This window comes from Orbicella franksi, chromosome 7, assembly GCF_964199315.1.
Source record: "Orbicella franksi chromosome 7, jaOrbFran1.1, whole genome shotgun sequence".
Taxonomy (NCBI): Eukaryota; Metazoa; Cnidaria; class Anthozoa; order Scleractinia; family Merulinidae; genus Orbicella; species Orbicella franksi.
Window position 1 is genome coordinate 30,786,835 of NC_138151.1, and position 23,479 is coordinate 30,810,313.

The 23,479-nt window shown below is 37.7% G+C and overlaps 4 protein-coding genes across 4 annotated transcripts; 2 read left to right on the top strand and 2 right to left on the bottom strand.

The window, feature by feature from the left end:
* Window positions 1-681: 681 nt before the first annotated feature.
* Window positions 682-9,210, bottom strand: LOC145492022 (borealin-like). Its single transcript, XM_081471337.1, has 14 exons — window positions 8,957-9,210; window positions 8,181-8,275; window positions 7,239-7,272; window positions 6,596-6,633; window positions 6,275-6,339; window positions 6,037-6,083; window positions 5,200-5,246; window positions 4,937-4,990; window positions 4,274-4,389; window positions 3,976-4,071; window positions 2,891-2,938; window positions 2,313-2,397; window positions 2,022-2,111; window positions 682-1,439 (listed from the first exon to the last, which is right to left on the bottom strand). Exons 1-14 carry the CDS (start codon window positions 9,096-9,098, stop codon window positions 1,389-1,391), a joined length of 1,008 nt encoding a protein of 335 aa, XP_081327463.1. The 5' UTR covers window positions 9,099-9,210; the 3' UTR covers window positions 682-1,388.
* Window positions 9,211-9,294: 84 nt separating this feature from the next.
* LOC145492026 (BOS complex subunit TMEM147-like) lies at window positions 9,295-14,567 on the top strand. The gene is made up of 7 exons (XM_081471342.1): window positions 9,295-9,429; window positions 9,551-9,620; window positions 10,440-10,505; window positions 11,056-11,161; window positions 11,287-11,402; window positions 11,975-12,096; window positions 12,771-14,567. The coding sequence occupies exons 1-7, from the start codon at window positions 9,353-9,355 to the stop codon at window positions 12,901-12,903; spliced, it is 690 nt and encodes a 229-aa protein (XP_081327468.1). The 5' UTR covers window positions 9,295-9,352; the 3' UTR covers window positions 12,904-14,567.
* Window positions 14,568-14,639: 72 nt separating this feature from the next.
* On the bottom strand, window positions 14,640-15,730 carry LOC145492028 (ATP synthase peripheral stalk subunit F6, mitochondrial-like). Its single transcript, XM_081471344.1, has one exon. The coding sequence runs from the start codon at window positions 15,670-15,672 to the stop codon at window positions 15,361-15,363; it is 312 nt and encodes a 103-aa protein (XP_081327470.1). The 5' UTR covers window positions 15,673-15,730; the 3' UTR covers window positions 14,640-15,360.
* A 45-nt stretch (window positions 15,731-15,775) lies between these two features.
* On the top strand, window positions 15,776-23,464 carry LOC145492021 (porphobilinogen deaminase-like). Its single transcript, XM_081471336.1, has 12 exons — window positions 15,776-15,848; window positions 17,024-17,096; window positions 17,636-17,685; window positions 17,882-17,937; window positions 18,268-18,345; window positions 19,017-19,094; window positions 19,498-19,573; window positions 20,145-20,258; window positions 20,984-21,022; window positions 21,178-21,297; window positions 22,191-22,244; window positions 22,620-23,464. Exons 1-12 carry the CDS (start codon window positions 15,801-15,803, stop codon window positions 22,887-22,889), a joined length of 1,056 nt encoding a protein of 351 aa, XP_081327462.1. The 5' UTR covers window positions 15,776-15,800; the 3' UTR covers window positions 22,890-23,464.
* Window positions 23,465-23,479: the final 15 nt, after the last annotated feature.

Sequence of the window (23,479 nt, forward strand, 5' to 3'; positions counted from 1 at the left end):
AGGTTCTTAAACCTCTGCTTTACTAATGTGCAAAATCTTTACATATATCTACGTGGTTTTTACAAGTACAAACATGAGAACTACCGCAATAAATCCCTTATTTCACAGTTAAAACAGTTTCCATGCAGAGAGACTCCGTGGACAAAAGCATGGGTGTTTCTATAACAGCAATAACAGTGAATTGAAATATTAAGTGTTAAAACTTTATTACCTTTACGAGTGAAGTACAAACGTACTTTCGAAATAAGATAAAAAGATTCAGACGATAGGTAACATGAAAGTTACTGAAGTCGAAGTACCAGGGATCAAGTGTCGCATTTATTTTATACTTCGCTTCCACTTCACGTACGTTACGTTTGATAGTCATTATGTAACCCAACGCTTTGCACTTCCTGTTTCCATATTGATTAGTTAAGTTATATGCCTCGTCCACACTACGCCGGAGAAATTTGAAAACGCAGCTTTATTTCTACGGTTAGGCCTACCGTGCACACTAATCCATTACGAAAACGGAGCTTTTTGAAAACCGTCTTACCAAACGGGAGGAATTTGAAAATGCCAGCTTTGCGTTTTAGCGTCGACGGAAAACATTTTGAAAACGGAGCTTTTCGAAAACGATGACATAATCATGTAATTTCCTTGCTCGAGTTTTCCTCGAATCTTAAATCCAAAATGGCCGGCTGGTACTATGGACGGAAAACATTTGATACGTTTTCACAGTGAAAACGCCGTTTTCAATTTTCCCCGGCGTAGTGTGGAAGGGGCCTCGTAATAAGGGACAATTTTTATGGACAATCGTTCTTAGGTCATTCTCGTCCCGGAGCCAGCGCGTTTTCGCTCAGAAGTGGCCGAGCGCCACACACTGTGCCCCACATTGGCTCAGGTCTGATTGTGCGCGTGCGTTTAAGTTCAACGATACTTGGTGCTGACCAAAAACATCGTGGTCTCTGGAAAGTAGATTGGTACTTAGGTGCAAAATTCTCAGGTGCAAATGTGTTAAAAACATCTTACAATTTGTTTCAACAACAACAACAACAACAACAACAACTACAAAATGTCGGTATTATCTAATCATCAGATGATACAAGACAAAATTCATATCGGTTCGCCTCCATTGCAAGCAGTCCTATGTACTTTTCTAACAATCACTGAAAAAATACTGCTCTGTAGCAGTTGATTTAAACTTGAATAAAGGAAGTTCCACTATTTCGAAAAACTGTAATTAAAAATTTCTTGATAACTGAGTTTGATAAAAAAGGATGGCTCGTTGTCACTTATATTACAAGCCATGAACGAATTGTCGACAATCAGGGATTTCTACCTCCAGATCGTTCTGTTTTACTACAACGTGAAGCTCATTAAAACTAACTGGCATCGAAGGAAAGATCTCATTTATTCTGTGCTGGTGTGGGAAGTACCAAGAGCTGAGCCAGTTTTTGCTGCAAGAGAAAAAAGAGGACAATTTCAATAAGTGGTTTGTAGGCGTTTTCCATTCAACCAACAATTCTGGAACTCTTGAAACGGCGGCAATTGGTGGAAAAGTGAAAATTGTTGAATTTCCGATATTCGAACCATTCAACCAATATTTCCGAGGGGAAAATGACATGAAAGGGAAGTTCCCGGTAGCAAAAACAGTATTCGAAAATTAGTTTGGGTATACCTCGCAAGGTTGCCCTCTTTTCCTTAGATTCTGGAAAATGCTATTCATTTCGCCACAGGAAAATTATGTCCAGGAATTCAAACCGAAATTTTTGGTCAGATGAAAAGTGCCCAGTTTGCATTCACAAATTTGTTGCTTCCACAGTTCCCAATACCCGAGTGCAAACCTAATGTAGAGTTATCCTACAAGGGAACAACGAAGATGGGAGGGGGTGGGGGAGGGGGTACTATACAAAAGAAGAACAAAAGCTTACAAGGAAATAAGAATAATTGAGTAACTATGGCGAGTATGCAGATAAATAGCAATTGCAATATGGAAAGAAAGGAAACAACAACAACAAAAACATTTACTTATAAATTACCTGTAGTAGTTCTACATTCTTCCTTGCCGCTTCGTTCAGAACAGTTGGTTGTGAAGGACTCAGGTGTGATGTCGTGTTAAGATGGAAAGTCTGCAAAGCACAAATATTTAGTCTGTCTGACGAAGGACACTTCACAGTTAGAGACAGCATTGTAAATTACAATGCTTTCAAAACTCTACGCGAAGGACATTAAGTCAAAAAAGACAGAGCGAGATTTAGATTCAAACTCACGACCCGTTTGAAAAAATTCTGTCTTTGCTATTCAAATGAGAAACGCAACAAAACTCTTACCCTTCCGTTGCCGAGGGGAATAAAAACTTGGGCATTTGAATCTGGCCCATGGTTCACAATCGGCGACCCACTCAAAGACATAATTCTGAAATAGAATATAGAAGAGAAAACATATTTATTCTTAGGTAGGAATGCTCCAGTGTAGTCTGTTTTCTTCAGGAGTTATCCGTAAGGAAACAAAGCCTAAGTGGACATCAACGCCAACGAGAGGATACAATATGAAAAACAGTAAAGGAAAAACACCGAGAAGAAAAAACATTACACTGAATACCACAACATTAACACTATTTTCTTTAGTCTGTTATGTTCCAGGCATTTTGTGTTGTCGCATCAATGTACTCTAAAAGAAGGAATTTCGGTACTGATGAAAGGAGAGAAGGAGATGATGTTACATTGATTGGTCACGTGCTTACGATGTTTTTTTCCCGCCATCAGGCCAACTCGGCTTTTTATTGGCTACCGAGTTATAACAACAACGCCCACAACAACACAACAAAAACAAAAACAACAAAAACAACAACAACAACAACAACAGCATTGTCTTTATATTTGCATCTTCATCTTGAATTTTCACTCACCTTTCTCCAGCTTTGGGTTCTCGCAATAGAGCAGGAGTGAGCGGTAACCTTGTCAGGGAAAAACACACGAACTTTTAAAATAACTCCTTTGTTCTAGTCTCTTTTTTTCGGAATTTGCACCAAATTTTTACTGACAGAAAATTCATGTGAAAACGTTTGAAGAATTTTAATTGGCAAATCAGTTTGGGAATTAATTTGGCATAGTCAAACAGGACAGAACAGTGGTAGGACAAGTGATTCTGAGGGGAACCAATGTATCAATCAGTGGCTTAGCAATACAGAAGTTTTCACTTAAGTCCTGAAAGAAATTTGCATTTGCTTGGTTTTGCATTACTACACTACCGTATTTACTCGAATAAGCGCCGCGGCGCTTATTTAATTTTTCGTGTCTCCGGTGCGGCGCTTATTCGAGGGCGGCGCTTATTCGAAGGCGGCGCTTATTTAAAGGGCTCATACCAAAAAAACAAAATATTTTGATTGTACAATTTAATTTACTTCATGAGTATTTTTCATGGCTTACAGGCTTGAAGTTAACCTAAGTTTTGGCTTTCATAACAGCCTCGTGAATACTTTTCTGCAGGTTTTCAACAACGCTTCACTCGATGTCAATGTCCTGACTGTTGCTGAAATACTCGAATAAGCGTCGCACCGCAGCTGCGGCGCTTATTCGAAGGCGGCGCTTATTAACTTTTCGACCCCATGTGCGGCGCTTAATTGAGGGCGGCGCTTATTCGAGTAAATACGGTATGCGATTGGCTGAAAAAACTTGCCCCACTTTGTCATTGGATCAGAAGTAAAAAAAGAAAAATCTTGGCTGGTTTGCACATGTTTTCACATTTGAATTTTGATTGGTTCACGGATTGTCTGTGTCCTTTGTAATTGGCCAGAGTGATTACTTTGGTTTTGCGTTAACAACACTCAACTGAGGACTGCTCTATGGCAACTCAAGTTACTCATGATACAACAAGTAAGTATTATGCTGTATTGCAAACTGTACAGAAAAATTTCTTCTTTTGACAGCATCTTTATAAGAGAGGCTAATCAAAGGTTCAGCTTTTGGGAATTTTTTTTGTTGTTGTACTAACCGTGGATCAAACTTTGGTGTCACCATTGGTGTGTTGCTATAGGTTACCGCCCTTGAAGCTGGAGTCACAAACTGAGCTTTGGATTGTGCTCGTTTACTGCAAACAGGGTAAACAAGATGACAAACATGAGCAACAATAACGAGGAAACACTGCCTAGTAATTCCCAGATGATGATTTTTGCTCTCCTGAGGGGGGAAGGGTTGGATGGGGGGGGGGGGGAGGAGGAGGAGGAGGAGGAAGGGAGGGGGTGGTGGGGGACAGCTGACTTTCAGGCCAGTTATTGTCTAACAGTTTTTACCTGGTCCGTTTACCAGTGGAGGGTGGTGCCATAATAATTGAGCCAGTGTCTTTTGTTTTGCGACTTTTGGCAGATCTTGTGCTGTTATCAGTCATGCTGGGAGAAGCATCTTTTCTCTGGAAAGAAACATGGTACACTATTAATTTAAATGCATGCACACTTGAATCTTCTTACAAGACTTACAAGTACATCAGCATCATGATAATCCAGCATTATAGGCCTGCAATGGGTGCAGAGGGCCTGACAATGGGGATCATGTGTACTAAAGCTAAAAGGCATCCGCGGTGAGTGTTGATAGATAACTCCAATAGATACCCTCGACCGACACTCGATCAACAACCCATTGACACCTCAGCTGACGCTCAATTGACACTCCAATGACATCTCGGTTGACAGTTAGTACAATTTTCGATCAATGCATACAAGTCAGTCGACACTCGGCCAATTATTGACCAATTGTTGATCAAGTGTTGACTGAGTATCGATCGCAATGTTGATCAAGGGTATCAATCGAGGGTGTTGATTGACATCCAACCATGGATGCCTTTAGTGAGTTTAGTACACATGATCTGATGATGATCTGTTTTTTTTCTGTCTTACTGTCTTGTGTTTCTCTTTTTTAAGTGGCAAAGTTAGGGTGAACAGCACTGTAAATAGATGTACCTTTCTTGGACGTAAAGATCTGGGAGCTGTAGTTGGCTCCAAAAACTCAGGTTCCTGTAAATTAAAAAAAATATTGTCAATTAGCAGACAAAGATAATCAGGAATAAAGATGGTCAAAAACAAAATTCTTAATGATTAACAAATAAACAATATATTATAATTTGTGCTTACTAACTATATTTAATTAATTAATTATTTAATAAATTCCCAGAATTATTACTTCTTGGAAATACTTTTTATCATGACCTTATAAACATACTTACAATCAATTTTACAGTTGCAGCCTGATCATCAGTTTTTACTTTAAATCCTGAATATGTTTCAGATACGAAAAAAAAAAAAAAAAAAAAAAAAAACAGCAACAAAAGTTAGTATTTCACCAGAGCATTTCAGTTGTGAAAAATTTAAAGTTTACCCATTATGCAGTGGTTGCATTAAGCGCTAGATGTGTACCGGGCAGATTTACCTGGCCACTTCATCCATATTTTGTATAGCACCATTCCTGTCTTTTTTGTAAGACTGTCTAACAGTCTTATAAAAAGGTGCCAATAGGCTTATGTCAAGTCAAAGAAACAATGATTTTGCTCGTTATAGTAAGCGTTACTTCCCTAATGTTATTTGGATTTTCTGTCTGGATGTCATATCCTGATGCCCTGCCTGTTGAATATCTCATTGAAACCCCTGGTTGTGAAGCACTTAAAAAATAACTGAAGATGCCCTGGATCATGTGTACTAAAGGCATCTGCAGTTGAGTGTCGATCGATACTCTCGATCAATACCCTAAGTTGGCATCTCGATCAATACTTGATGGACATTTTGATTGATACTCGGTCAACACTCGATCAACACTTGATCAACAGTCAGTTGATAGTTGGCTGAATGTCGACCGACTCATATGAAACTATCCAAAATTAGTTGACTCTCAACATTGACTGAGATGTCGATGGAGTGTCAACCAAGGTGTCGATGGAGTGTCGATGGAGTATTGATCGAGGGTCGATCAAGGGTATTGATCGGCATACGAACGCAGATGCTGTACACATGATCCAATGCTCCTACATTATTGATAAAAAAGTACAAACGATGATCTTGATAACTACCTGCAGGAGTTTTTAATGGTAAGTTCCCTCGATCAGTTAATGGACCTCTGTTAAAGATACACAATGAATAATAATTTAGTTTAATTGTTTCATCAAGTACTTAAATAAGTTAATGAATTAGAAAAAATAATTGTTATTGTAGATTTTAGACAAAATTTGCACACATTCCAGTATCATGAATTGAAATAGTGAGAAATAATAAACAAGGAAGAAGAAAATTAACACAATGATTCATTACCTGGCAGCTGTACCTGATGAAGGTTGTAAAATTGATCTTGTCATTTCACTAACAAGTTTTGATGCCTAGGAATCAAAGTATATTATCAAATGCAAATTAGAGCAGCACAGTTTTTTCAAAATTTTGTTATTTCATGCAAGACAACTTGATGTACAAAATGTCGCTTTAAATGTGCCACAAATTAGGTAACACATGCAAAATTTATCGCAGATTTTCTACAATTCTATTAAAACTCGTGTTTTTCTATCAGACAAGTGGTATTTCCTTTTAATAATTAAAATTTGATAATTATTAGCAAATTAAAAAAGTTCTATCACACACCTCAGTCAATGTAGTATCATTCACTTCACCCCCCTGAGCTAAAATAGAACAAGATAGCGGTTTAGTTATAACAAATGGCTTGATAAGTCTGAGCATGGGTGAGTAGAGAATTGTTGAATTCAAACCAAAGTATCATAAAGTCTATAATACAGTGGAGTTGTGAATTTTCTAACCCTCAATTTTTCTCATCCTGGGAGACCCAAGGGCAGATAGCTGGGTCCAGAGGACGTCCAACAGGCGAGGTCTAGCAGAGCAAATGAATGTAATCTCCCAACTATGTGAAGCAACTTTTTGCTCCCTTGGTAAAAAAAAGCTAGTGAAAATCTACCCTTACGTTTTCAGACCTATTGATTTTTCAAACCAATTCCTGTTTCACAAGGTAGTTAAAAAGATCAGAATTCCTCCGTAATTTGCTATTCAACATTTCCTTTATGTTATAAATTAATGTACTTTCTTCAAGTTTGAGATTTACACAGTGTATGTATTTACAACTGTCTGTTGAGAGTGTCACAACCAAATGGAACAACAATAACAACCTACAACAACAGGAAAAGCATTGTCTAACTCTTGTGTTTGTGTTTGAGATTGGAGAGTGCAAAGAGAACATTACATGATTTTTTCTTGTCAGTTACAGTGTACATACCTAAATAGTCATTCAGTTTCATCTTTCTTATATGCTATTGAAATGAGAAAGAATGAGATTTTATTAATTCTAGCAAATTTACAATTGGTCAGACACAATACATTTATGTAATCATGTGACTGTATATTAAATAATACATGAAACCATAATGTGTAGTTCCAGAAAATATCCATACCTCCCAAGGAAGGGAACTTTTCTAAGTCCCCTCCCCCCCCACCCCTCTGGAAATTCCGATTGAGCTTCATACATTTCTTTAAATGTTTTGGTCTACAGAACCCCCCACCCCCTAGGAAATTCAAATCCCTTCTGTGGAGGGAGTACGGATATTTTCTGGAACTGAGCAATAATGATGCACGTAATCATAATTAAATTTAATGATGTATACGGTACAGACTGGTTAATTTCATGGACATGTAAACAACTAGCATGCCTGTAAGCTCTGCTGCCACTGACATCAAATACTATAGCACTGAAACTCGGTTATTGCAAACTTGGTAACATCATTGATAGAGTTTGCAAGAAAAATGCTCAGCTGATTACTGTGTCTACAATGCATCTGTGCCAACTCTCCTGGATTATCCAGGAGACTGAATCTCCCAGTCTCCCATTTGAAGAAAATCGCTTATTTTAGTCGATTTTGGCATTTTTTGGGAAAATTTGGGAATATTTGACACTGTGAGGGTGAATCAGTGGAGCTCTACCTTTGATGTTTTCTTCAGCTTCAGCGTCAAGAAGGTAAAATAGACGATCTCCCGGATATTTTTTATTTTTTTAGTTTGGCATCTCTTGACACTGCATCCAACAGTTTAGCAAATTTTTCCACCCTCAATTTATTGCTGTCCCAAAAACAGTCACATTCTTTTGATACACCTGGAGCTAATACTTGCTGTGTGTCGTTGTTCAAACATACTGCTGCTACAGCTAAAGAAAAGACTTTCTTACCATAGGAAGTTTAAGAATTTCTAATGAAAAGGCTCCTTTCACTTTGCAGATCATATCATAACCTCTTGCTTTCATCTTTTCTATTCGTTCTTCAACTGAATAAAACAAAGTTAAGTAATCAGCACTCATGTATGTGGATGAGAGCGTTTTTTTTTTTTTTTTTTTTTGCAATAAATGAAATATGTCATATCTCTACTTCAAGTGAAGTGGGGTGGGGTGGGTGAACAGTATACTCTCAACTAAAAACTACAATTGTAATATCAATATTAATTAGTTTTATGGATTCTCACTAGGAAAAAAAATCAGTTTATGATGCCAAGTTTTACCAGTCAAACTATTTTATGGCTTGTGAAGTAGCCTGTGTCACTCTGGCGCCCTCCCCGAAAGTAAAGAGACACAGGTTACTTGTATTAAAGAGGTGAACGAACATATCAATAAATTCTTGATTAAAATTAACAGAAAATGCTGAGCAAAATGTATCAACATATTGCTACATATCGAAATTTAATGTATGTAGGACTAAGTGCATGAACATTTTGGTAGTACCTAGTGTTACATTTTTCACGTTTTTTATAAGCAGTATATAATCTAAGGCTTTAATTTCAGGGCTTGCACGATCTTCATGTTTTTCAAAACACTAGCTATCCCTGCTTATTCTTTTCGCGTCCCATCGGCTACAGTGTATTCACACACGAGACAAATAGTCCGTCAAACGAATGTCCAGCCTATAAAACCACGATAATGTGGGACACGTTAAGTTATGATCTAAGCAATACCTTGCATGTTTAAATCTTTCAGATAAACGTCCAACTTCGCTTTACGTTCATCAATGCTCATTGAAGTATCAAGATCGCCTTCGGGAAGCATCGGTCGCTTGCGACTTGTTTGGTTTTTCCTCGTATTTTTCCTCCGAGGCATCTTGCTCCTTTCGCAGCCAAAAAAAGAACAACAGAAGTCCAAATAATAAACAACTAAGGGTTACAAATTTTTATAAAGAAGCCCGCCAATAATCGCTTGATTGTTGAATTTTGAAAAGTTGCGCTGGAAATCTTTTTTACGAGCCCGCGATGCAGAGGCAATTTGCGAGGTTACAAAGCTGTATCCTTTTCTTCTCTTGGCGAAGCGGCCATTTAGTGTAAAGCTAGTTTATTTTTTTTATTTGCTCTCTAAAAATGACTCTATTTCACTTTGGAAACTGCGTAGCCTTAGCGTACTTTCCTTATTTTATTGTCTACAAATGCTCTGGGCTGTAAGTGTGAAGGTTTTTGAGTATGATTTGCGTTAATTTCTCAGCTGATTCAATTCAGTCGAGTCACATGCCCTCGCGTGTCAAACAGCAATTGTATTTCTTTTCTTTCTTTTTATTTCAGGTCTGAATACAGTGCCTTTTGGAGATGTGTGAAAGCTGGGGCTGCGTATTTAGTGACTCAACTTTGTAAGGTAAAAGTCTCATGGAGAACTTTGTTCAAATAGCTTTCTTGTCACAAGACACTCGCGATCGATCACAGCTGTTTTTCAGAAGGCAAATGGATATTTTATACATTACACGGTATTCAGGAACTTTTGAATATCTACAACACTCGATCAATCAATTTTTTTCAGTTGATAATGAGTGTTTACTTGTTCTTGGATCATCATCATCATTATTATTATTATTATTATTATTATTTATTTATTTATTTATTTATTTATTTATTTATTTATTTAAGGTACTTACGCTTTATATAAGCTTATCTTTTCATACATGTATGCACAGGCCATGCATGTACAAACATGATGTCACAGATATTTGTCTTTATACATACTGTAATTCATGATTCAGACTTGAAGTAAAACTACCCAAAACTGGACCTGTGTGCATTTTAGATAACTTTTGCATGATTTTTAAATGATTGTGACAAAGTTGTGATGTTGAAATTCAATTGTGATGAACTGTATTGACAAGTTTCTTTTAGACTGAAATGGAACAAATTATCTTCCACTCCGAAAATCCATAGATACATCAGCTTTACTACAGAAGTAAGTTTGTTTCTGAGGAAATGAAATCACTGAAAATTATAGCTTCTTTATGTTGGTGATGGGAGAGAAAGTGCTGAATTATATAGACCTTGAGGAATTTCACAAAGCCTTGTATCATGTTCAAGATCTTTTGATATATGCACAATGTATGCATAGATAAGAAAGAATTGTACAGTTTTAGTGAAAGCTTGTTGGAATAACTGTTTTATATATTTATGATTTATTTAATTATTTTTTCAGATGTTGGTGTTAGCAACATTTTTTCCCACTTCAGATGTTTCTCCAGGCTATATGGACTTTATAGGGGTAGGTTCTGGCATTTCAAAATAATCTTTACTTTAAAAAAAAAAATCATTGGATTCCACACTGATGGTAGTCAAACTCTGCCAAAGACCTTTGTATGTAGTGCAGATTACTTTCTGACTAATGCATTTCCACCTGTTTTGACACACAGAGGGTGATGGTCAGAAATTATGAAAAGGAACTGATATTGAGTACATGTATGTTAAAGTAAATAGGTACAAGTAGCATTGCTCTGATGAAGGACTGTTGTTCAAAAAGTCAGATTTTCAAACTTACTATGATGATTAAGTTACAAAATTAAGAGTGGTTTTCAATTGAGTGTCATAAATTCAAAACCGAATGAATTTCTTACCAATTAGACTACTTAGCCAGTCTCAAACCGTAGTAAAACCAAAACCGACACTCAATTAGTGTAGTGTTCACTTCCCTTCTGATGAGGCACAACAATTTCTTTAGAAAATATCTAGTTTATAGTAATGACTTTGCAGTTAAATATTTAGCTTTACTAGTAAGACAAGGTCTATAACTACTTTCATGTGTCTTTGTCTTTTAGGAGTTTCTCAGATCCACAGTAGACTTAGCTGATCTTGTTGGCCTTCATTTAGTCATGACTAAAATTGCTGGCAAGGGTGAACTGAAGGTTTTAGTTGCTGGAGTTGGTAAGAAATCACATACTATCCATTCTCTTTAACTCTGTTGCAACTAGCAAACAAACAAGAAAGAATTTTGTCAAACTCTTCACAGATAAATCAGTTAAAACTTGTTTTTTTTTCTCCTATTTTAGGGTGGGCTACAGCAGAGCTTATCATGACCCGTCTTGTTCCTCTGTGGGTTGGAGCTAGAGGTGTTGAGTTTGACTGGAAATACATACAGATGAGTTTTGATGCTAATGTTAGCCTTGTAAGTGACTGTCATTTGTAACAGGGGCAAATCTTCTGTGAAACTTTGGGTGGATATTTTTTTCTGTCTTTTTCGTAAGGATAAATCTGTGACTAAACATTGGACCTTTTTGTCAATGTTATGCCATATTGACAATTTTTGTATTTTTCATAAACAAAAAACCACCTCCATAGATAAATTAATTTTTGCTATGCTGAATATAAGGTAAATATGCAACGTTTTTGTAAGAATCTTTTGCAAATTCACAAAAATATGGGACCCCAACCTTTGCAAACTTTTACAAAGAAATGTGTGCCAGGGGCAATGCTCAACTTAGTTTACTTTCCAGATCAGTTTTGCACTGTGAAGTGCTGATTTTGAAGTCACGGGGAAAACTGAAAAACCCAGAGAAGATTCCTTAGAGCAAGACATGAAACAAATATTCAATCCACATATAGGCTAGAAATGAAACCGTGCTACATTAATGGAAGGCTCTAACAGCCTTTATCAACTTTTTCTGTCATCTTACATGTACATGTACTTTACGTCTGAATATGGCTGAGCACTGACATTGTGTTTTCTGTATGTTTCAGGTTCAGCATATCTCTACAGCGGCCTTAGTTTGGCTGTGGAGCAGGACTGACTTGCAGAAATCCTTCTTACCAATAGTCATGGTCTTCATGGCTGTGACTTGCTACCGACCCCTCCTTATCGAGTAAGTACTAAAAAAAACTGTTTGGAAGAGCATATATTGTGTAACTTCTTGACCGCTCTACATGTATGAGAAGCTTTGTATAATATTTACTGGTTGATTTGTGTTGAAAAGGAAAAAATGTTGAAATCCAGTTGCCCAGTGGGCCTTTACAGTTCAGTTTTCAGTTGCCTCCACTAAAATATTACTTGCCCAATAGGTGTACAAAGTTCATTCCTTATCAACTAACAATACTACTGAGGCTTGTTTCACTTGCCCCCCAGACCACCAAACTTGCCCAAGAGCAAAATTTACTTGCCCCAAGCAATTGGACCTGGGTTTTTTCTTGCTCTGATTCTGTTATTAATGTACATGAAATTCAATGTACAATGATCACAAAAATGATTACCATGATGGTTTATTTTCAATTTACTTATTTCACATGTATGCAGTTCATGTAAATTGTAATCATTTTATGGACTATATAGCCAAACTATATTACTCCCAACTAGTATCTTTCATTTTGAATTAAGAAATTAAACCATTGTTTAAGCTGAGGGGGCTTTGAACTACAATATTGTTCATGTATTATGTGTGGTGTAAGTTCTTGTGGGGTGGAGTTGGGGGTGGGGTAAATGTGCTTGTTGGTAGTCTTACAGCTTCAAATACTCAGCTGCTGTTTTTGTTCTGTTTTGCAGAGTTTTGAGCCATGTCTTGGGTATTCAGTCTTGGAGCTTGCTGCTGTTAAAAACCACCATTACTTCCTGCATTGGACTAGTTGCTCTTCAGCTGTATCTGACATTAACCACTGGCAAACAGGCCAGGACTTAAGGAAGAGACCTTGCGCTTGTTATTTATGCAACTTTGAATTGTCAGAAAAGCAGTTTAGGAACAATATTGTAACATCAATCTATGCATCCTATGGTTATTATACTGAAAAGGCTGGCTTGAATTTTCAACAGTTGTTCGGAAGTGAAAGCTTCTTGTGTATGGCCAAACTCCTTGAAAAGCAATTGCACTTTTCGATACTGTAAGGTGTAGGTCTTGAAATGTCGTTGAAATTTAAATTAAAGTCCTTGAATAAAATCAATATCTGTGAATTGCATACATAATCCTCATAAGATGTTGGCAGTGAAAGGTCAGTTCATTCTACATGTACAGTGCTTTCAATACGATTTGCAGTAGGGGACTGCTCTGATACAGTACCCATCAGAGAGCAATACTAAAGGTGCACAACAACTTCCTCTAGGGTGCCAATTTTATATGTAACTGTTCATATTATAACTGGCAATTCACAACAGAATATCCATTGTACCTCTAGCTGGTACCTATTTATACACCTGGGTAGTGAGAGGCACTGTGAGAGTGAAGTTTTTTTGCCCAAGAACTCAATGTTATGACCCTGACCAAGGCTTGATCCAAAGTGTGCCACCATGTCCTCTAAATATGTAGCTGCAATGTCATCCCATACATGTAGGCACATGTCTCCTCTCGCCCGAGAGACTCAGTCATGGGGAAAATGTGTTTGATTCATTGCCCCACTTCCAAGTTTTTGGTGTTCCCAAGTGAAATATGCTTCATATAGTATTACATGTTCAAGTCCAGAGTTCCAGATAATTTTTCAACGCAGTTTGTCGATGAGGAATTCCAATAGATAAATTCCCACTGTTCTCACCAAATCAATATAAATTTTCGATTAATTTGCTGGGTCATGCAACTGACCTCGTCAGGTCTTTGACCTGAGACCTTTCACTTCTCTGAAACAGAGCAAGTCACCCTCATAATCACCTCTTTTATCCATATGGTCCCTTGACGTTCGTGTATATACAGACAAACACTTGTCTGACCCTAAGAGAAAAGTCCAGCTGCCTTCATCTGGTGCTAAAGTTTAAACGAAAATCAGCAAACAACAATCATGAAACTGCTACATGTACATGTATGAGCAATGAACACTGAACATCAGCATTCCCAATTTGTGATTTGTGTATCTTTCTCTAACAAGGAAGAATGAAAAATCATTTGGCAACTAAGAGGATGGCTTAATTTTAACTAAGTTTGGCTGCCCATAAGTGCCATGGAATAAGTACATTTAGCAACAAACTATGGAAGCAGGCTGACGTTGTCGTTGACAATGTTGCATGTAATAATTTTTCTAGGACTGACACAGACACAGAAATTCAGTTAACTCTCCATGCCATGTTTGCCTATGACTGTCAGATCTTTCACTTTCTAAAGAGCTGCAGTTGCTGAATTCATATTAGAGGTGGAAAACTGTCTTGGACTGAAAACTTGTCTTCAAATGGAAAACTTGTGTGGCATGAATCCAGTAAAGGATGGGTTTCCCTTTTTTCAACGAGAAAACAGGACGGAAAACTCATCTTAGACAGAAGACTCACTTAAATTCATACTTGGCATGAAAATCGTGACAAGTTTCAGTCGTGATTTTAAGGTGGGTTACCCTCATTAAATTCATATTAGACTGTATCCTGTCAAAAGGAATTCCATCCGTGACTAGTTTCTCTAGTTTAAAATATCAATACGGCTAGTGATGCACACACTTGGGAATATTTAACAGGAAAAGTAAAGTACTTTAAGAAGACCCAGCCTGTGGTTTGCACTAACATTAACTTTCACATTTTCACAATTCACAAGTTTGCAGATGTCAAACTACATGTATGTTAACATAAAAATACACCCACCAATTTCCATGGCTATGAATTGTATACCATATAGGGGTTGTTGTAAGAACTTCACTGATGCAACTCCCACATGTAATTATAACCTGAATAGAGCAGTTTTCATTTGAGTGTCAAAAGGTAATTGGTTTTGTATCACCATGTTACACGATTGGCTTAAGAAATGTATGCCATTTTTTCATCCAATTGTGCATATTTCTGGTGCTTTGTGTCACCTACATGTAATTACTTTGAGTTTTGATTGGTTCACTGGATTTTCTGTGTCCTTTGTGATTTGGCTAGAGTGATTACTTTGGTTCTGGTTTCAAAACACTCAATTGAAAACCACTCTAATACATATATTTCATAATACATCAACAATACATCAGCATTGTTTGAAATATAGATTTATTCCAAGAAATGAGAGTGATATAAAAAAAGCCCCATTTTCTTACAACTAGTAACACACTGCAAGTCACAATCCAATTTTTTTCCTGTAATGTTTTGAGCCCAACAAATTCGTCTAATCCGTCATAAGTCAAATGTAAATCCAAATATAGTCCTTTTGATCAAAGGCTTGCTCCTGTCGTTAAGAAGATCACGTGGTCCTTCTTCATTTGGTGACAAAGTCAAACTTGGGAAATTCCTCCAGATTTCCTTCTCCAAACCGCTTTTGTATCTGCTGCTTTTCCACCTCGACTCTAGCCTTCTTCTCGGGCGTAAAATCGACTAATTCTCCACCTGAGGCTTGGCTTTTCTTCTTGTACTCTTGCAATTTCTCCACGAATAATTTCTGTATGGGGTCAGAGGTCTTGTCTTTCGCTAAAACAGCTGCCATACCGATGCTTCTTCTACAAGTGGCCATGAATGAACCGGTTGTCGGCGAAACAAGACGTGAAAAACGAAAAACTGCCGCCATATTCATGCACCAAGACCAGCTCTGATATTCAAAATGGCGGACACTCGCTGTGTATTGCGTGGTCTCGTTTTGAAGAGAAGGCAATATCAGTTTAGTCTCCAGTCTTTTTACACGTGATAGAAATCTCGGTCAACATGGCGGACTCAGCGAAAGTTGTGAAAGTCGGCTCGCGTAAAAGTCAGGTATGTGATTTGTCACGAAATTAACTTTTTTTTAATTGAATCGATTGTTGAGATAAAAAAAAAAAACGTTTGTAAATGCCCCCGAACACCACGAAAGACTCTTCTGTCATCCATCTTAAAGCAAAGATTTTCTAATCCGACTGTTCTTGGTCTCGAGATCTTTCCAAATTCGATCCTCTAATTTGTTTTTGACTATTGGGAAGTTAATTACAAGTATAATTTAAGATCATTTATTCATCATGACAGTATATTAAGCTGTCAAACATTATTTTTGTTGTTGTTGATGTTGCAATGTCGATCGCGTCGTGTAGTGATCAAATAGTCAAACATTTTAACCCGGACATAGGGACATTCAATTTTTTATCCGCACCCCCACTATGGAAGGCAGATTCTGGCAGCCTAGTTTTTTTGTTGTCAGCACCTTTAAAGTTTGCATCGGAGGAGTTGTTGGCTCCTTTGAAAAAATCTCCCAACAGCCGAAGCCTCAGTGCCAGAGATTGTCCCCCATAGGGGTGGGGGGTCGGGGGGGGGGGGGGTTGCAGAAAAAAATGGAATGTATCTTTCATGTACCATGGGCATTTGACTAGACTGACTAGTTCAAGACCCCAGGGGCTCTAGAAGGTGCGAATTTGACCAGACGATGATTCGGACTTAGAATGTCATTAACAATTCATTTTATATTTCAAAATTCTTGGTGTAGTTTGATAGCCAGCTCTATAAGCTTTAATTTGATATAGGGGTTTAGGTATCTGCAGTTAAAACTGGATGCGCTACATCGCTTGGATGTGAGACACCTCTAAAGGTATACAGTAGCCTTAAGGTTGATTTCCAGTGAGTCTCCATTTTGTGACTCAATAGAAAAATTACGGATCTGGGCTACTAAATTTGAAAGTAAACAGGGTTGTTGTTTTTGGGACGTTTTCAGTATATTATACTACACAGGCCACTGTATCAACTAATAGCTGAATGATACACTCTATGTCGCTTTGAGGGGGTTTTTTGATTAGTTTGTAAGCCCTGATGTCATTGGCTGGAGTGTTTCCCTATTAAATAACTACTATACTGGTAATCATTATTTGAAAGAAATTTGAAAAATGAATAACATTGTTAATTAATGTAGACATTTTGTTTCATGACTCAATTAAATTGGCCTTAATTTGTTTCATTTTAAACAGCTTGCACTCATTCAAACTAATGTAATTATAGAAGAACTAAAGAAGGTTTGTTCTGATGCATCATTTGAAATTGGTAAGTACTAAATTGTTAGCTGTAATCCACCCTGTTACAATATCACTTTTTAATTACTTGTCATGAGTTTTTAATCAAATATGGAAATTCTCATCACAAGTGCAAACTAAAATAACATGATTGTACATACTTTCCTCTGATTACTCGGGTCCTGGCCTCCTCCCATTTCTCTTTGAAAATGATTTATTAATAAAATGAATTACTACAGGAATGGTTTTTATATAACTATATCATAAGTCTCTAGAGGTATTTCAGGGATTGTTTCTTTAGTGAGCATATAATATTATAAGTACAGTACTTAGTAAGTGTCTGCATAGTCTGTTCAACACAAAGTTTGAGCTCACACCTGTGTCTTACCTGTGAATTGAATAATGAATCATACCATGTGAAATTACTTGTCATGAGCTATTAATATGCACCTTTTTAGATTTAGGTCTATTAAAGTTAAGATCCTGTTTGCTTCCAAAGATTTTATAGACCACAAGCTGAGTTATACAACTAAAGGCAACATGTCTGATCTAGATGTTGTTTCTTTTTAGTGTCAATGTCTACTGTAGGGGATAATATTTTGGATAAAGCATTACCTAAAGTGAGTAATAAAATGTTGAATACCTTACACCTATTGTAATGTATTAATAATAATTGTGTCATCGACACACTCAGGTTATTAGTGATTAAAGTCTGACCTGATTGTTAGGAAGTAATATCTGCCAAGTTACTCAGAATCAATATCAGTTATAAGAGATAATAATTGTGTAAACATGTTTTTTTTTGTAAATCTACAGATAGGAGAAAAAAGTGTTTTCACAAAGGAATTAGAAGTTGCTCTAGCTAATAAAAGGTTTGTGTCATTATGATAGTCAAAATTTATCAACTGAAATTTCTTACTTAATATGTGATTAGTAAATATTATGTTAATTAACAAATAATTGTGGTAGAATTTACACATGTAATAATTGTATGTATTATTTATTAGTATTTTTTCTAATTGTTTGCCATATTTAAACAAAAATGCTATGAATAAATTTTAATTATTATCAAATTTTATTTATTAAATAAATATTATTTTTTGTTTTTAATTGTGGGAAGTAATTTTCGCCCATTTTTCAAATATTAATTAAGAATCAACTGTGTAAAATGTTTTCAATGTTTTCTTTGTTTTATTGTTTAGTGTACATTTTGTGGTTCATTCACTAAAGGATCTTCCATCCACTCTACCACCAGGCATGCTGATAGGAGCTGTCTTCAGGTAAATGATTTTAACTTGAAAGAAAGACCATAAAACTAGGACTAGTATTAACTTTCATTGTAAAATGTACAGTTGTACAAGCTGCCTTGGGCCCAGGTACAAACATATGCAGTCTTTTCTTAGAAGCAGGACACATAAGAAAACTTAATTGCCTCTATGACTAGAAAGAAATAGAGAGGAAAGAACCACAATCTGTTTGGCAACACAATTTTTTTTTTATGACAATGAGTAGTTGTCACAAGGGATCTCACTATGGTGGTCTAAAAAATTTTGCAGAGACGAGTTGTCCCGTGTATCTCTCAAATGTATTAATATGTTGATTTAGGCTATGTGGAGTGGTTTAAAAACTCTGCACAGTTAATTTGAGGATGTGCTGTTAAACATTTTTCTGTTCGGTCATTTTAGGGGACCTGAGAATTCTTGAATTTGTTAGGAATTTTTTGTCCATTCCGGAAAAACCTTAGCAGCTGTTGCCTTTCTGAGAATCAAAGCTGGCATTTTTATCGAGTGCATCCAAAAGTTCAAGGTGACAACTCAATCAACAAAATCAGAGGGTATTAAATGCCTTTAGTAACTGCTATGAATTGACAATTTACTGAATGATATGATCTGTTGGGTGCTCTTGACCTTTGGGTTCTGTTTGTTGATATGGGATTTCTTTATTTATTTAGACGAGACAGTCCCTATGACGTGGCTGTTTTTCATCCAAAGCACAAAGGTTCTACTCTTGCTTCATTACCTGAAGGAAGGTGAGTATCTGTCATTTTTTTTAGTATCTGTTTTAAAATTCAATTTGAAATGATATTCACTTGCTACTTATTGTGTGATATTTTTTATTATAAAATATGTGAGATACTATGCAGACTCTCATTGGTCGATAGGTGTGTAAACACAGTTGTTATGTTTAAAGATTTCTAGTAAGAGTACTTTTTCCTTGTTTACATAGCCTTATCTAAACACTTTGGGGAACTGGGATGATTCTCAAAAGTTATGTAAACCTGGGACTGCATCTTGGGTTTGCATATAGTCTCTAATTCTCTGAACCCATCTTCTGTTAAGATAAGGCTGAGTAAACACGGAAAAAGTGGTGTACTGCTTAGTTAAATTATTAAAAAGTTAATCCTTTTTTGTAACCTGATCTTTCTTTTTCAGTGTGATTGGAACAAGTTCACTGAGACGCAGTGCACAGCTAAAAAGAGCTTTCCCACATTTGATCATAGAAGATGTTGTATCCTCCATGTTAAATAAAGTGTATTAAAAGGAGAAAACGTTCCACCACATTTCCCAGATTTTAATGCACTGTAAGGTTGACTGTCATTGCTGAACTTTCATTCTGAGGACATTGCAATAGTGATACATGTAGTAGGAGACGTGATCAGCCCCAGTGGATGTATGCATGTTTTCAGACATTCGTGTGAAACACATTCAAATGATCTTTTCCGACTGAGCAAGTGACTTTTGGACCAAGCACTTCACACAGATTAAAACACGCACGCACAGATCAAAACACGCACGTGCAGATTAAAACACGCATGTGCAATTCAAAACACGCACTGCTCTTAAAACACGCACGCACAAATCAAAACCGCCACACGAAGATTAAAACACGCACGCATTGATCAAGACAGCCACGCGCAGATTAAAACACGCACGTACAAATTAAAACACGCAAGCACAGATCAAAACAGCCTCGCGCAGATTCTGTAAAACACGCACGCATTGCAGACCTGTACAGATCGCAAGTGTGGTTTGTTGTGGCTTGTGCCTGTTGTCCTTAACAGCTTATTTCTCGTGATCAGCGCGGAAATCTGAACACAAGGCTAAACAAGCTTGACGCAGGTGATAAGTATGATGCTCTCATTCTGGCAGCGGCTGGAATGGAGCGCATGGGCTGGGCTGAACGTATTGAACAGGTAAGAGATGAATTGCTTTTTTCTCTTTACCTAGTCTTAACTACTTCACTTACATGTAACTACGAAATACTTTATAAGAATGTAGAATCTGATATCTTAAGAAAAACGTCGCAAAATTATCAGTGAGAGTAGAATTATTCGCATCTTCTTCAGTTATGTTTTCGTTGCGTTGGCAGAATCAAGAGATCGTCATGTTGAGGGCGAGAGATGACTGACACTTCAGGCTACTCTTGTCGGAATATAATGATCAACTTAATGTTTTTAGAAAGATAGACACTGACAATAGACGATGTCGTGATGGGAAGTTTTGAGAAGAAGAAATGAATCAGTCACAGTCAGTGCACGGTGGAACCTGAGTAATCTAATCATGACCAACAAGAGGCCACTGATACATTACCGTATTAATGAGGAGAACGAATTAATTTAAGTGTACCCTGGGTAACCGAGGTTTTATTTTTCTTTCTCGCGAGCTAAAAGAAGACCCTCTTCAACCCAAGATATAATTACGGGGGCTCTTAAGTAATAACGAGACTAACTGTAGTTTTCTTCTAGCTAAAAGTAAGAGACAGTGAAAACGAGATGGCCACATAAACAATTTAACAAGCGGTCGTAAGTCGCAAGGCGACGTTTTACTACTAACAGTGAAGGCCAAGTGATAATCGTAGTTCTTTTTCCGAAATTTTTACTAATTTAATTTTCAATTGTTGCTTTGTTTTTCTTGCAAGGTTCTTGGTGCTGATGAATGCTTGTACGCTGTAGGACAGGTTGGCAAAAATAAATAGTGATAATTATATGTTTTTTAACGATACGTTTGTTAATCTCTTTACCTCGTAAGTGCACTGTAGTGCACTGTAGTGTATATGGAGACAAGACGTGTGTATAGGTTGTCATGTAATTATCAGACTGTCTCTTGTTTCAGGGAGCTCTAGCAGTTGAAGTCAATCTTGACGACAGTCAAACCATTGAATTGGTGTCCAAACTGATAGATAATCACACAAGTTTGTGTTGTGCGGCCGAAAGAAACTTCTTAAGAACCTTGGTGAGGAGTTAGTTAATGATATCCAATGTGTTTCTCCGTGTTGTAACAAGACCAAGAGCAAATTTAAACAACTATCGAGTAAGTTCTTATCTGTGCGCAATGGTTGCCCTGCAATTCTGAACATAGCGGCCCATCTGGCCAGCACTTACCTCCGGTTTCTGTGGTATGAAAGTACTAAGAATATTTCTACTCCCCCCTGGATGGGATATTAGTCCATCGCAGGGCTACCCTCAGCATTAAATTCACGGAAACCCATTTATACACCTCAATGAAAACGGGCATTATGAGTAAGGTGTCCCACCCAAGAACAAAACGGCAATGTCCCCGGCCAGTGCTCACACCCGGACCGCTTGATCCTGAATGCAGCGTGCTAACCATTAGGTCACCGCGCCTCCCTCAAGCAAAGATTAACAAGTACCGTAACGTACCGTAACGTAACGTAACGTAACGTAACGTAACGTAACGTACCGCTTTCATTAGGTTTTAAAACTAATTTCTGCAATCTCTTTGGACTCTGCTGTTTGATATATTGCCAAGCCAACCTGATCCAAGTGGGTTAGAGTTTATTCACTGACTTCGTGGAACAAAACTGCATAAGTGATCTTGTTACCAGGGGACGAGCAACTAGGCTGTTCACGGCCTCTCACTTCTTCAACGCACACGAAAGAAACAGCGAGCGAGAAGGGACGTGGAGTCGAGCGAAGCGAGCCAAAGAATGGGTTCCCACCCTACCCCGTCAAGTCTTCTGGTTTGCGCTGGTACGCATCCAGTTCTCACGCGATTCCATCTGTACATTCAGTGATCGAATAAAAATACGGGAAAATAGAGGGCTATGAACAGTCTAACCAACAACTTGCATAGATTATTAATACATGGTACACTTTTTTACATAGGAAGGAGGATGTAGCGTTCCTATTGGAGTAACGTCTAGCCTGGATGGCAATGAGGTGTGTCATGCAGTTATTAAGTTAAAGTTTACTTTTTAATGAAGCGCAGGGTCCGGTCTCAATTTAATGCGGTAGACAAAGTGTTTTGCTCTCCTACCTATCGTTGAATGGGATGTTAGTCTACACAGACAGTTCATTTTACTTGGCTGACGAAATATTATAATTACCGGTAATATTCCCTTGGAAATATCCATTTAGAAGCAAGTCGGGAAAACAAGAGACAGGACTGGGGACGAAAGTTGTCTCCCCAGGCCCCTTCCCAGTTCTTTGCTTCTCCTTCCCGGAATTAACGTAAGCTCTGTTCGTCAGCCTCTTTTTTTGGAGATGAGTTGCTAGAGACGAGGACTGGGATGAGCTTTCTTTTTTCTTTTTCAGTTAACCATTACAGGTGCTGTATTTAGCTTGGACGGAAAAGAGTGCCTCAAGGCCACTGTATCTGGAACCCTTCCGGAGCTCGTTGTCCAAGGTAGTAGCTGCCCTCATGCCGTGCTAACCCAGTCCAGCATTTATGTCCCAGATGGATTGCGTGACTCTCTTGTCGCAGCTGAGAAATTAGGAGAGCAGTTAGCGCGAGCTTTGATCGCCAAAGGAGCCGTTGAAGTGCTGCGTAAAGCTAGAGAAGAAAAGGATCTCGCACAGCAGTGAAGAAATCCTGCTTAAACTGACAATGCTTGTTAGGATACCTAAATCTTAAAATTCCAGCGAGTCTGCAAGACACTTTTGCTCGTCACGCAATCTCTCCTTGCGTTGGTAACGAGCCAAACATCTAATTTTTCCCTACAATATCGAATGCACAATCCGTCACACAGGTAATGAGATTCAATAAAATCCTCCACTTGGTCACAGAGGCCCGTCTTGTCATTTCTGCTCTTTTGACAGTGAGTTGACCCTGCGACATTTGGAAAATGTGGGCCTTGAACACAGTATACTGCTTGTGGTCGGCTCTTTCTCTTGGAGTCCAGCGAACGTTAATCCTTACTCACGCGAAGGAAAAAAAAAAGGCGCTATTGGGCCTCCTCGTCCTGTACCCAGTCTATTAACAATTCGGGGTGCGCAAGCTTTTTATAACAATTATTTCTGGCATAATTAAAAAAAGTTTCATGTTAATATATAACTGCGCAGCGCTTTAATTGAATCAATGGGCCGCGAAGCAACTCGTATACTCAACACGAACCTGCAGTGTTCGTTGATCAGCGGTTCAATGCATGAATCTTCGTGGCTTCACGTAAGATTTT